Genomic DNA, 15,038 nt, shown 5'->3' with positions numbered 1-15,038 from the left:
TCCAATGCCCAGCCTGCTACAGCCTCCATCAGGGATGGTAGGGCACTGGCTGGTGCATTAGGCGGACGGTACCCAGCCAGATTGCTAAACTCTCCCCTACGTCCCACACCAGGCCAACACATTCTATGCCTACGATCTTTGGCGGCGGAAGCACTTTGAAGGAACAATCCTCCTGTATGAAAAAAGCCACCCCTCCCCCCCGCCCGCTAGTCCGAACCTGGTGAAGGACGGAGAACCCAGGCGGGGCTACTTGGGAGAGAGCCACTGTCTCCCCGTCCTGCACCCAGCTCTCCGTCACGCAAGCCAGGTCCATGTCCTGTCTGATAAAGAAATCCCGCAGGACTGAGGTTTTATTATTTATGGACCTGGCATTGCACAATACCAGGGACGGAGGTGAATGTTTCCACTTGGCCCATCTACCTGCTATCTTTGGGATGGGACACAGGCTTGAAGGGGAACGAGCCCTCTTGTGTCTCAGTCTCCTTCCGTTCCAATTTTGCCTGCTCCCACCGCTATACCTTCTCCTCCCCAGGAGCACTGGAATCCCTTGACCCGACATCATTTACCAAAGATATATGCAGAGACTCGGTCACCAGTCTCAGATCACACAATCACGTATTCTGCTCCTCTCATCCAGTCATTCAATTTAATACTCTATCCAATAAAATTCTTAAAGACCTAGCTAAAAACACATACTAATAATAATTTATCCAAGCCAACTAAAAAACACAACAAGATAAAAACACAACTAGATAACACAACATTGTGTTATCTGTGCTTGGTAAACAACAGGAACAGAAAAAGGGATCTTGCAGGAATTACATGATCTTGGGGTTTGGAATCTGGACAGTGATAGATGCCCTAGAAAATATATTAAGAAAGAATACAGACCAGCCAAAGAGATATGTAACATGGTTTTATTTTAACTCATGGGGCCACAAATCTCTACAACAACTCCAGGTCTTTGTCCTGTCTCCAGCTGACATTTCAGAAAAATGGGTTATTCTATATGATTATTTTGAGAGGCAATCCAGTTCAGATGACCAGCTTGGATGCTCAGGTTTCTCCGGGTAAGGCTTAACTTTTGCCACTCTATCTCATATGCTATATGAGCCTATGAAGACAGAGACTAATTTCCCACTCACCTTACTTTGCTCACATGTTCGTCTTCTCAGCGCGGCTTCCTTCCGATTTCACACTATCTGCCCCAGGGCTGCAGCAAGCATCGGTGTTTTTGTGCAGCAAACAAAAACTGTTTTTTAACGGTTTCTGTTTGCTGCGTGAAAGCACTGATGCTTCCTGCAGCCCCAGGGCAGATAGTGTGAAATTGGAAGGAAGCCATGCTGAGAAGACAAACGTGAAAGCGGTGTAAGGTGATTGGGAAATCAGTCAGGGTGATTCAGACAATTTGGTCCTTCCTGTTTGATACTATCTACTAACAGCAGCTATCTGGGGACTTAAGCAAAGAAAGCTGTTTCCCAACACTTGCTGTTTGAGATCTTTTTGAAACTGAGATGCTGAATTTTCAATCTGGGACCATCTTTATGCAAAGTATATGCTCTGCCACTGAGCCGCAGCTCTTCCTACGTCCATGTTATAATGATTTTCCCCCTTGAACCTCCAAAAGAAAAACAAAGTCAGTCAGGTAGATCCTTTTCATAGATTTACTGATATCAGTAGGAGCAGCAATACATCAGGCAAGCTTCAAGTACAGAATTAAAGAAAATACATTTATACTACTCCAGCCGCAAGTCCCTCCCTTGTCCTCCCAGTTGATAAGAGAACAAGGTTTACAATTCTTTCAGACCGCCTTCTTCACAGCACTACACATTAGCTCCTTGATATGACCCCCACCCTCTAACATACACCGTATGACTATGTAAATGAAGCAATTATCTATGCTGGGCGTGTTAGTGAATATTCATGAATCTATTAAGCATGCCAGTGTCCACCTGTATACCCCACCACACTTTCATTCCTCGCTGCCAAGATGGCCTTAAGATGTATCAAAACCCTGGAACACAGAGACTTTACTAAAATATGCAACATCTCTAAGTTTCACTCCTGCTTCTCTGTTGCCTAAAGTTAACTCTTACACATTGGGTTCCACTTCAGCTCAAACATCAAAATCATTTCCCTCATTCAGAAGCTAAATTCAACAATAGCAGGTATAGTAAGTAGATTGACCTTAATGGTGGAAAAGATCCATACCCTCTTTCCAGAGAAAATGAGCTTCTTTGAACACAAATTCTTTGTTTCAAACAATTTTATTAGTAACATACGGTAATATATTCAGTTTCTTACATCATTAATAACTGCTTTTTCCTCTATCCCATATATTACTTTCTAACCACCCCTCCCCCCGTTACTTGACCCCCGCCGGTGTACTATACTTAGAATGTTAGTATTAAAGGTACCCTAAATTAGTAAGAACCAAAATTCATATCCTCCTCCCTCTTATACTTAGTTATTATCGAAAATTGTCCAATGTCCTTTTATTTTCCACTCTTTTTCTACGTAACTTCTGAACTTTTTCCACTCCATCTTAAATACTTCTAAATCATAGTCTCTTAAGGTCCTTGTTAACTTGTCCATTTCACTCCATGTCATAACTTTTACAATCCAATCCCATTTCTCTGGTATTCTTTCTTGCTTCCACAACTGCGCATACAGTGTCCTAGCAGCTGAGAGCAAGTACCAGATTAAAGTCCTATCTTCTTTTGGAAATTTTTCCATTTGTAATCCCAACAGAAGAGTCTTTGCAACTTTATTAAATTCGTATCCCAAGATCATAGAAATCTCTTGTTGAATCATCTGCCAATACTTTTTCGCTCTTTCACAAGTCCACCACATATGGTAGAAAGAACCTTCATTTTTTTACATTTCCAGCATCTGTCTGGCATCTTATTATTCATCTTTGCCAACTTTTTAGGAGTCATGTACCATCTATACATCATCTTAAAACAATTTTCTTTGATACTCTGACACGTTGAGAGTTTCATAGAGTTCTTCCACAAATATTCCCATGTGTCCATTTGTATTTCTTTATTTACATTACTGTAATTGCCCATTTAATCATTTGAGATTTCACTACTTCATCTTCCGTAGACCATTTTAAAAGTAACTTATAAATTTTCAAAATTAAGTTTTCATTATCTCCAAGCAGAACTTTTTCCATTTCCGTTTGTTCTCGTCGTATGCCTTCGGTTTTAAGATCGCTTTCCACCAAACTCTTTATTTGTTGCATTTGAAACCAATCATACTTATAATTCAGCTCCTCAGTAGTTTTCAACTCTACTTTACCGTTTTGTATTTTTAATAGTTGATTATATGACATCCATTTTCCCTCTCCTAACTCAGCTGTTATTTTTATTACTTCTGCAGGCACAATCTAAAGTGGTTTTCTCTCATCTCCATATTTCTTATACTTCATCCAGATACTTAGCAAGTTATTTCTTTAAAGACAAATTCTTGAAATATGATGTACAGTCTGCTCAGTAGTAGCACATATATGCACATTTGACAGTATTGCCCTGTCTATGATGTCTTTAGGTTCACACTATCCACCGGATCAAATGCTAGCTCTAACACTGAGACCAATTTGTGGCTGCCCTGACCTGGATGGCCCAGTTCTAGCCTTAAGCAGGGAGTGTGCATGGTTAACTACAGTTAAATGCTCCAGAGTGCACAGAGTGTCACTAATGAGTGCTGGCTACAGCTCCCAGTTGGTATCACAGAAAGAGAGTAGAAACAGTTGACCCCCACCCCACCCAACAAAATCTGATCTTGTCAGATCTCGAAAATGAAGCAGGGTCAGCCCTGGTTAGCATTTGGATGGGAGACCAGCAAGGAAGTCCAGACAGAGTTGCTACACAGAGGCAGGCAGTAGCAAAGCACCTCTGTTCACTCTTGTCTTGAAACCCCGTGGGGTCACCATAAGTCAGCTGTGACTTGACAACACTTTCCACACCAATTGCAGACTAGATGGAAAAGAACATCAGTGATAATTAACAAGTACAATTGTAGCAAGGCTGGGGAGATAAACAACAGGTTTTTTAAAAAGCACTTTGAAAGTGGCATCCTGTCCTAGGTATTTATCTGTCACTTCTAGTTAAGCAACTTTATTTAAAATATTTATAGGCCCATCTTTCGTTCCAACAAATGGGACCCAAAGCAAGTAACAAAATAATGAGATGTCTACAAAACAATGGATCCCTACAGAATCCTGCAGTGCTTGTTTACCAGATGCAAAACTTCGATGAACACACACAGCAGTCCCCCCCCCCCCTTTCAAAGCCACCACAGTTATCTGAAAAACAACTTTTGTCTGTTTCTAGCCTTAAGCAGGGAGTTTGCATATCTAACTACAGCTAAACATTCCAGAGTGCACAAAGTGTTGCTAATGAGTGCTGGCTACAGCTCCCAGTTGGTATCAAAGAAAGAGAGTTGAAACAGTTGACCCCCTCCACACACATACATACAAGAGCCTGTTCCAGAGACCACAACGGTGATGGATATCAGACCAACCTCCTTAGAAAGCCAGATGGTTCCAAGCCTGCTCCTTATCTTACCACATCTTGGCTTTGGAAGCTAAAATGGGCACAGGAGTTCTTGTCTTGTGGAATCCAGCTCCCATGGCGCCAACGTCTGTTTTTAGATGGGTGAAGGGTCAATGTTTCAAGTTTTTCTATTTTGAGCTACAAAGCTGGGGAAATTAGTCAGCCTCTGGCCTCTGGGTGTCTGAGCCAAGCATCCTGGCCAGTCTGGCTCTCCGATGTGAGCTGCATTGCTTTAGATTCCCAGCCCAGTTTGTACAGAGCCCCACCCACTCCATCCTAATTCTCCTAGGTCCATTTTTCATCTCCCACTTTGCACATTTGGTCCGGCTTCAATCACAGCCTGGTCAGCCTCATCTTCTGGGCCAGGAAACTCTTCCCCAACAGATTTCAAATCAGCTGAGTTCCTGCAGCAGGCTCTCCCTTTGTGTCTTGGTGCTGCCCTGCCTCTTGCCACCTCGCAATGGGCACATGCCATATCTGTGGCAAAGCTACAGTCTGCCCCTTTGCCCTTCCAGCAGCTGCCTTAGAAAAGGGTAATGAAGGAGCTTTGCTTGTGCCTGATGGAAACCAACCACAACATCACAGTTTTGCTAGAATCCAAATATGTATGTTCTCTCTCCCACTTAGCCCTTTTGCAGCTGCAACTCCCCCTCTAAATGGTGAATGGAAGAGGAAGCAGATAAGCACAGGAGGGAAGGAAAGATAGGGACTTGACCATCCGCTTGCCCCATTTCACTATGCTATCGACCTTGTTCCTCTTTACATAAAAAGACTGGGAGTCGAGAGGGATCCTTGGTCTGAAGTGCAAAGCACCGTTCAGAGAGTTCCTATCTCCAACCCTGAGCACTGTAGACATACCCATTACATCTTTCCATGAACTAACACCTTGGCAGGGAAATATCCAAGAACAGGGAAGGGATGTGAGAATAACAATAATGTCAAGGGGCAGCCAAGGAACATCCTGAGAACATATTGCTCTTCCTACCGCCTTGCTCTGCCATTAACTATACTGCTCCCTCGGGGACTGTCCCTCCACTCAGACATCAAAGCCCCTTTCACCCCATTCTCATCCATGCCAGCTGGCTTCAGTTCAGAGATGCAGTGTGGGAGGGGGTTATTAAGACAAATATTTGAACGCAATTGTGATCCTCCCTTCTTGCCTGGGATGCAGAGTCACATAACCATACATCCCAGGCTTTAAACAAGCTATTCTTGGCCAAATCTTGTAGAACACTGAGAGACACACAAGGCCCACAGAGTCTCTCATACCCTGTGCTCTTCAGCGACAGAACTCTTTGCAACAGGATGTCCCAGGGATGAATGGGGGAAAACAGGGTAGCCAATGAATGCAAAGTATAAACAGCCCTTAGAAAGCCCTACATAGACAATAAAAGATGATTGGCAGCATTAATGAGACTGGCCTGCAGGGTACCTTGCCAGCATTAAGATACATGGATTGCTGCTGCCATATAAGTTCTGGGGCTGAGGGTTTCTTAGAACCTTTTCTAGAGCACATATGCCAAAATCTGTTGTTACTGTAAGGCAGTAGTCCCCAACCTTTTTGGTACCCGGGACTAGTTTTGTGGAAGATAATTCTTCCATGGACTGGTGCGGGGAGGGGGGGGGATGATGGTTTTGGGATGATATAATTGTGCACTTTATTTTGGTGTGGTGGTTAAGTGTGCAGACTCTTATCTGGGAGAATTGGGTTTGATTCCCCACTTCTTCATTTGCATCTGCTGGAATGGCCTTGGGTCAGCCATAGCTCTTGCAGAGCTGTCCTTGAAAGCGCAGCTGCTGTGAGAGCCCTCTCAGCCCCACCCACCTCACAGGGTGTCAGTTGTGGGGGAGGAAGATAAAGGAGATTGTGTGCCACTCTTAGATTCAGAGTGGAGGGCAGGATATAAATCCAATGCTGTATTATTATTATTATTACATTGTAATATATAATGAAATAATTTTACAACTCATGGACTGGTTGCTAACTGGCCACGGGCCAGTACTGGTCTACGGACCTGGGGTTGGGGACCCCTGCTGTAAGACGTTACTCCACCCGCATCCTTCTGCTAGCCATGCACAAATGTCAAGCTTTATACTTTTGCTTGCGATGTAAACACTGCTAGTTCTTCCTGGTGCCTCAAAAACATTCATTTCCAGTAAGGTCACAACCCCAGAAAGAAGCTTGGTTCCTTTATAGCTACCAGTTTATGAGGAAAGGCAACCATGGCTTTGAAAGCATACACATGAAGCTGATTTTTACTGAGTCAAAACACTGGTCTATCAAGGTCAGTATTACCTGTTCAGACAGGAAGCAGCGCACCAAAATCTCAGACAGACAAAACTGGATTCATAGATAAGCTAAGTAAACTAAAGTTTTGGGCCTGAGATTGCAAGCGATCTTGAAGAGTAACAAAATAACTAAATTACATTTTTCGGGTAATGCTATGGGGTCTCTTAAACTTGCCAAAGCTCATGGCCTCAGGATGTTCAGTTGGGCCCTGTAGACAGAAATCTTTCACATCACCCATTACTTGATCTTTTAAACTAGGAATATTGGGGACAGAACCTGGGTCTTTAATGTGTGTAAATAAAATTCTCTGCTACAAGGAGCTAAATATTACTTTTCCTCACATGCATTTTCTGCAGCCACAGAGCAATTACGCAGAACTGGTTCTTAAAACAAACAAACAACTGCCTAAATAGAATTAAGAATGGTGCATGGGGGCACTGCAACCCCCCCCCCCAAAAAAGCAATTTTCTTTCTCAAAACCACAATAGGAGTTATTTTGCTGCTCCATGTACACCAATACTCTAAAATTGGCAAAATATCTGCCCCCAGCATGGTTTTCACACACGAAAACTGCTGGGAGTGGGGAAGCAGGAACCTTTCCTCACCTCATGGTTCCATTCTGTGAGCCTGTTTGGGCTCTCCCTTTTTCTTTCTTTTTTAAAAGAAGCAGTTGCCCACAGCTGCTGTGTGGCTGCAGCCACAGGGAGTGTGAGGGGAAGGCATGGAAAAGGTAATATATAGTTTGGCTGTGAGCCACAAACCTTATTTTCACCATCCCTTTGTATATACCCCACCTGCTGTGCACACACCTGGAGTCTTGCTTGCTATATAGGTGGGGGAGGACCACAGAATAAACAAAGGAAGGCAAGGAAAAGCCATGGCTGGGCTGTTCCCTGCTTATCTGGTAGTCAGGGGGAAAAATCCCTGGATTGCAGCTGAAAATCCTACCTTTTTACCATCTGACCCCAGTTTAGGACACTGTAATGAAACTGCTCAGTTAGATGAACTACAAAAGACCAACAAAGCTTCAGAGAACAGAACCTACCAAGTCTCCATCTGGGAGGTTGTAAGCTGAGCAGACAGTAGCCAGGCACCAGTTGTTCTCTATTAGGTTTCTGGAACTGGGGCAGAGTCATAATGGGGCTAATAGGGCCTGTCTCCGTGGTTACCTGCTCAATTTAACTCCTCTCTTAAATTGCTGTTTTTGCTTTCTAGCATCTGGAAAGACTGGGTCACTGCATGTGAACCAGTACTTGCTGTTTCTGTCACTTAAGTAATGTTAATGTCGGGGAGATTTAAATGCAGTCTCTCAGTGGGTATGCATACAGAGTTGGTACAGAGTTCTTAGCTGTTAATGTTTGCCCTTATTGAGAATGTAAAGTTGGCTCCACAGAGTGCATTTAGAGTTGCTCCTCTGGCAAAATTTATAGGATGCAGGTTGGAAAAGCAGCAATACAGAATAATATTTTTACATACTACTTTTCCAGCAGTGTTTAAAAGGGGGGGGGGATACATAAACAAATGTCTGTGGCTGAAAATGCAATTAGTGGATCGTCCCTTGTTAGCAAGATTGATGTTCCATCCCATATTCAACAGGATCTATGTCTTTAATAGCTGCCCAGTGGCCAAAAGTGCAATAGGTGAAACTGTTCCCACTTCCTTCATACCAGAAATAAACCACACCTGTTGAAATGTTTGTCTAACATGCAGCTGATAAAGATCACCCCCAAAGGAGGCTGGCAGCTCTAGAGCCTATGTACGGGGTGGCAGGGTGGTGACTGAAGCCAGCTCCTCCCTATCACATTTTATCTTGCCCTTCTTCCAAAGAGCTCAGGCCAGGATACATGAGTCTCCCTCTTTCAATTTAATCCTCCCAACCACCCTGTGAGACACAGTAGGCTGAGAGAGACTGACCAAGTAGCCCAACATCGCCCTGAAAGCTTCATGGATGAGTCTGAACCCAGGTTGTCCCTCTCCTATGAAACTCTAACCATTACACCATGCTGACTGGCGGTCGGTGGGGCATGTACCTATTTTTGTTTATCCCATCTTCCTCCAAGGAGCTCAGGGCAGCAAACAGGGTTCCCTCATTCTGTTCTCATAACTGAGAGAGGATGAAGATAGAAGATGATATTGGATTTATATCCCGCCCTCCACTCCGAAGAGTCTCAGAGCGGCTCACAATCTCCTTTACCTTCCTCCCCCACAACAGACACCCTGTGAGGTGGGTGGGGCTGGAGAGGGCTCTCACAGCAGCTGCCCTTTCAAGGACAACCTCTGCCAGAGCTATGGCTGACCCAAGGCCATTCCAGCAAGTGCAAGTGGAGGAGTGGGGAATCAAACCCGGTTCTCCCAGATAAGAGTCCGCACACTTAACCACTACACCAAACTGACTAGAATGACTAGTCCTGGGTCACCTCATGAGCTTAAGGACTTGAGCAGGAAATTGAACCTGAGTCTCCCAGGTCCCAGATTAACATTCTATCAGCTATACCACTCGGGTGGAATAATGACAGGAAACTGATCTCTAGAACCAGTGCTTTTTAAAAAAGTGTCAGTATTCATATATATAGTTATGCCAATTTCCACCAATTTCACCCTTCCCCCTCAGGACCTGGGAGACCCCTTCTCCAAAAGTACCAGTAGTCAGCACCAGTGAATACCACCACACAAAAAAAGCCCTAGTTAGAACTGATCAGGGATGCTCTAGGCCAGGGGTGGCCAAACTGTGGCTCAGGAGCCACATGTGGCTCTTTCACACATATGGTCTGGCTCTTGAAGCCCCCATTGCCCCATCAGCCAGCTTGGAGAAGGCATTTAAAGTTTCTTTAAAGCACTTCCTCAAACCTAAGCTAGCTGGTGGCTTGGAGAATACATTTAAAGTTAAATTTTCTTTCCACCTCTCCCTTCTTCCCCCATTGATTTGCTTTCCTTCCTTCTTTCCAGCTCCAGACATCTGACATACATGTCTTGTGGCTCTCAAACATCTGATGTTTATTCTGTGTGGCTCTTACATTAAGCAAGTTTGGCCACCCCTGCTCTAGGCTGATCCTGTATTGAGTAAAGGGTTGGACTAGATGGCCTGTATGGCCCCTTCCAACTCTGTGATTCTATGATGGTTGGGGCACACATTACAGAGGGCAAGCTGTTACGCTCTGGCACCTTCTCCAATCTACTGTGGATCTAATTGCCACGATCCAGAGTAGCAGGAAAAGCCAGAGATCCCCAAGTAGCTAGACACAGATATTACCTGCAGCATCTCACTCACACACCAACCATCTGCAATGCTGAGTAAAAGGTGGAGCAACGTAGCTGGAGGCCTTACTCATTTCTCTCAAAGCCAAACATCCCCAGAAGCCCAACTCATTGCTGAATTTCTGCTTTACCTAAAGCAGGCAGCAAGTTCAACACACTGTATGGACAGGAATCCATTTTGCAATGGCCACCACGGCATCCTCCCAGCAGTGCCAGCAGCAAAGTAATGTTTGCCAGAGCCAGATGGCAGGCTGACTCACTCAGCATCTGGTCTCCTCCTTGCTTTGCTCAGCTCCCTTCTGGTTAGCAGCCTGCAGACTGGGTAGAGAGGCAAAGTGGACACCCTCCAAACCAAGTCATTGCTGCAAAAAGGAAGAGGAGATGCAGATGCTTCATGTAGCAAAACAGTCCACCACGACACTCATGCCTGCATCCTCCTCCTCATTGTGTGCAACTGAGGCTATGGGGAAATGGCAGTCTTCTTTCCTTTAGTGCTATAATGGCAGAGGGAGGGGGAGTGCAAGCTATAGCAGATAGGTTCATTGCTCAATTCTTTGTTTTCAAAAGAAGAAATGAATGTCTCCAGAACAATTGTAACTTTGCCTAGCCTCTCACAGCCTGTTGCTTTCTGGGAAGGGTGTGGACCAAAAATCTAGCTTCTCAGATTGCTTTCTCATTACAGCAATAGCTATCCATATCCTTCTCATCACAGCTGTGAATGCAGAGGTCTTTACAGTGGTGATGGAGCACCCACACAAGGCAGGGGGGGTTCTCATGTGCTTTCCTCTCTCTTCTGATTTTCCCCTTCCGTACAGCTCTACAGTGACTCTGCACTGGCTATTGGCAGGAAGCATTGTCATCACAGCTGCCTGGTGATGCACAGCCCATTGTGAAGCCATTTGTCAGTAACATCTTGGTACTGGAGCCAAAAAAGAGGGCATGGCTTCCCAGGAACATCTGCCTGGCCACTGTTAGAGAAAATGCTGAGCTAGATGGCCCCACCTGGTTTATTATGCTCATAATTCCCTAAAACATTTCTGCCCATAAGGCATTAAATACCTGTGGACCTCCAGAACATTTATACCTCCATAGCCATAATGAATAAATTTTATGTATTTGGATAGTGATAGCCTACTTTTCAACCGGGGTGGGCGGGGTGGGCAGGGACATAAAGTGCCAGTTTACAACATTATTCTCCATGCTTCTATTTTATCCTCCAGTCTTCCTTATCCCTGGAAGGTATGCAAGGGTGAAAGAGAATGACTGCCCCCCAGGTCACCCAATGAGCTTCTATAGTAGAGTAGAGATTTGAAGCCAGTTCTCCCAAATCCTCACCCAACATTCTACCATTACAGTATGGTCACCCCTTACGATTTCCTCTAATGCAGTTCTCCTGCTTATTATGATTCCTGGTTATTCTTCTTCCCAACAGAGCAGCAATGAAAAGGGGACATGATAGAGTTTCCATCAGGACAGACCACACCCATTCTAGGTGTACACTGATCTCTGTGCCTGATAAGGGTTTGCACTCCAAATGAGCAGACATCAGAACATATCCTTGCTTGGTTTTATGGTGGTAATGGCCTGTAACAACAAGGAAAGGCTCAGGTATTATAACTCACCACTCTAACACACTCTACAAAACATGCACAGCATCCCCACACCACCCCAATTCTGCCTCCAGTCTCTTGAGCCAAGGAGAAGGAAAGAGCCAGCATTTCAGAAAGGTAGGTCAGGAGTACAACTTGATACTATGCTATGACCAGGCCTATCACCCCTCCATTCCTGGCCAGACATCCCAAGCTCCTGTTGCTGGTGTTACTTTTGGCATGTATGCATCATGCATACTTCACTGGAAGTTCTTCAGCAAAACTTGCAGGCAACCTGTTCCTCAGCCACAAGCAGTTCCCTTCACTGTGGCCTTAGGATGTCATTCCAGACCCAAGCCCCAGAGCTCCTGCATCTCTGCCTTCAGCTGTAAAGAAAAATCTTCATTTCCTACATGTAAGTTGGCAGGCATGGGAAAGAAGGTGCTGAAAGGCCCGGCGGAAGTCCCGATTGAAGACAGTGTAGATAATAGGGTTGAGGCTGCTGTTGCAGTAACCAATCCAGAAGAAGAATTTGAAGAGACTCCTGGAGATGCAGCAGTCTTCCCCAAAGATGGATTCAAGGCTGTACATGAAAAAGAATGGGAACCAGCAGAGCACAAAAGCTCCAATGATGACAGCCAGGACAAAGGTGAACCTGCGCTCTCGCAATTGCATCAGTCGGTTAGTGGAGATGGACAAGTCCCTGCTTCTGCGGTGTTGCCGGCTGGAGGGAATTGACCAGGAAAGCCTTTGGGTCTTTTGTGGCCTGGAGCTGCTTTTGCTGGCTTCTTCTACCTTCCATTGGTGAGATGGCCGGGGCAAGCCTGGCAGGGAGAGAGAAAGCGGGCTCTGCTCCAGACTGGGGTTCTGCACTTCTCCAGTGGGCTGGGTGTTGGTTTGGAGAGTGTCACACTTGATGGCAGTGATGAGGGTGGGGTGAGAAGCCCGTCTGGCTGCAAGGACGATTGAGTTTCTGTGCTTGGCCACATGGTAGATCCGGCAGTAGACAGCAACCATGATGAGACAAGGGGCATAGAAGGAGGCAGTGCAAGAGGCCAGAACGTACCAGGTGTCATCATGCAGCTGGCACTCCCAGGCCTGGGAAGTTGACTTGAACAGCGGTGGCAGGGATACAAAGGCAGCGATGGCCCACACAGCGCCAATCATGCATTTCACCTGCAGGGGGCTCCTTTTGAGGTTGTATCGGGCAGCCCTGGTTACCGCCCAGTATCTGTCCAGGCTGATGGCACACAGGTGCATGATGGAGGCGGTGCAGAATAGCACGTCCAGCGACAGGTAGAGGCTGCACCAAAGGCGGCCAAAACACCAGTAGCCCATGACCTCATTGGCCAGGGAGAAGGGGATGATGAGGGTGGCTACAAGGATGTCAGCTGCAGCCAGAGACACCAGGAAGAGGTTCTGTGGGGCACGAAGAGCACGGCTGGTGTACACAGCGAGCACGACCAGCACGTTTCCCATCAGCGTCACGAGTGCCATAGTCAGCACTGCCATCAGAATGAGTGCTGTGGCAAGAGGTGAGTAAGGGATGCTAGGGAGCATCCCACAGCTCTGGTTGCTGGAAGCATTGCAGAGTGGCTCCATCCCATTCATCCCCCAACCAGGCCATGGGGGTGCCCCAAAGTGCCTCGGTGTTGCTCCCAGGTTCCTGAGTCAGCCAGGCCCACTTCCAGCACACTTCCAGCTGCAGAGTCATGAGTCCAGGAGAGCGTGGCACCACCAGCCTCTCTCACTAGGCAGCATCCTAGGCTGGGGCGTAATCCCACTGTAGATCTCGGTATGGTGGATGTTAAAGCAGAAGCTCAAACTCCAGAGAGGCACCACCATGGGTCCAGGGAGGTATGATGAGCTTCGGAGAGCTATGGTGGATCCCAGGAAGTTTCCTCAGACCCACAAGCACCATCATCCAAGATAAATCCAGGGTCCCAGGCAGTGGTCGGGAAAGGTGCCCAATTCCATCCAGACACAGTCCCCCTCCCCACTTTTATTTCTGTTCAAAGCTGTCCGGAGAGCAAACTTTGGGGAGGAGGGAGACGCGTCCTTTCTTCCGGGCCGTTGCCTCCCTTTCCCTGCCTGAGCAGCTCCAGCTCTGAGCTTCTGTGAGGCCAGTCTCCGTGCAGATCCCCCCCCGAGGGAGGGAAAGGAGGGGCGGACAGCGGCGACTGGTTGGCCGGCCGGCGTCGAGCCGGCTCCGACTGGTGGGAGAGGCCGCCTGCTGCCAACATGAACAAGCCCTCGGCACCGCTCGCCCTTGCCCAGAGCACCTGGCAACCGCCCACACCCAGGGGAAGGGCTGCGCCCAGCCGCCTAGGCAGCACTCTGTCCCGCTGCTTTCAACCGGACGTCCTTCCACGGACCTCTCCCGACTGGATCCCAGCCTTTCTCGGCCAGGCTGGAAGAGAAAACTTCAGGCGAAGGCAAATGGCAGGTTTGCTGCCTGTTTGAAAACCGCATCTGTATTGGTTGCCCTAAGGGGTGGAGGAGAGGGGAGCCAGTCCCGTCTAGGTGTCCTCGCAGCGTCGGCCCTCAGCAATGAAAGGATGAAGCGGCTGGAGTCTGGTGAAGGAGCCTGTGGAAGATTCGGGTTGCCGTCAAATTCACGGGATGAGTCGAGCGAGAGCCACTCAACGCTAAAACAGAGCAGGGTAAAAATATGCTAAGCTTGTGCATGCAGCCTTCTGAACTCCTGGGAAGTGGGGTGATAGGTAACTTCGCTGCTCTGGCTGTTAAAAGATGTTTCTCCTGCCGTTTCCTAGACCCAGGCAGAAGGTGGCTTTTGACTCTGCCTTAGACAATGCAATCCGGTGGCTGCAGTCTTTAAAACCAAAAGTGCTTAGTTAGGGCTGAACTTTGCCGAGGCATCATGCTTTTGGCTCAGCCGCCCTGAGCCACTTGTGGGAAGGGCGGGGTATAAATCTTAAATAAATAAATAAATGTTGAACTCCACATCCCCATGCTGAATGTGTGGCTGTGGTCACTCAGTATTGAAGGAAATAATTCTGTACATGCACAGGAGTACTGTGGCTACTTTATGGATAATTCTGGTTAGCATTAAAAAAAAAAAAAAATCCTGGAGCCTGGTTGGCAAGCACTAGCTCAAATTCAGTCACGTCCTAATCGGAAATGTCTCGCCTACATTCTCTGCGGTATCATTAAGCATACCATTCGCTAGCCGTGCTACAGGCCCCTCAGGTCGGAGTCTCCTGGGAGGGCTGCATCCACAGGCCCTGCGTCCGTCGTCTCATCGCTGGGCTTTATTCAGCTTAGCATTGCCACCTAGTGGCCAGATGCTTCCACGGCGGTAGATCTCTGTTCCAAGTGCCCATG

The 15,038-nt window shown here is 46.8% G+C and overlaps 1 protein-coding gene across 1 annotated transcript; it reads right to left on the bottom strand.

Annotated features, from left to right (window-relative positions):
* Positions 1-12,067: 12,067 nt before the first annotated feature.
* Positions 12,068-13,481, bottom strand: LOC132571509 (alpha-2Da adrenergic receptor-like). The gene has a single exon (XM_060238310.1). It carries the CDS (start codon positions 13,302-13,304, stop codon positions 12,096-12,098), a length of 1,209 nt encoding a protein of 402 aa, XP_060094293.1. The 5' UTR covers positions 13,305-13,481; the 3' UTR covers positions 12,068-12,095.
* Between the last annotated feature and the right edge of the window lie 1,557 nt (positions 13,482-15,038).

This window comes from Heteronotia binoei, chromosome 5, assembly GCF_032191835.1.
Source record: "Heteronotia binoei isolate CCM8104 ecotype False Entrance Well chromosome 5, APGP_CSIRO_Hbin_v1, whole genome shotgun sequence".
In the NCBI taxonomy this organism is placed as follows: Eukaryota; Metazoa; Chordata; class Lepidosauria; order Squamata; family Gekkonidae; genus Heteronotia; species Heteronotia binoei.
The sequence above is the reverse complement of the archived record's forward strand: the minus strand, read 5'-3'. Positions and strand labels throughout refer to the sequence as shown.

Coding starts and splice junctions, on each gene's coding strand:
- LOC132571509 (XM_060238310.1), bottom strand. CDS start 13,304: ATGAATGGGATGGAGCCACTCTGCAATGCTTCCAGCAACCAGAGCTGT.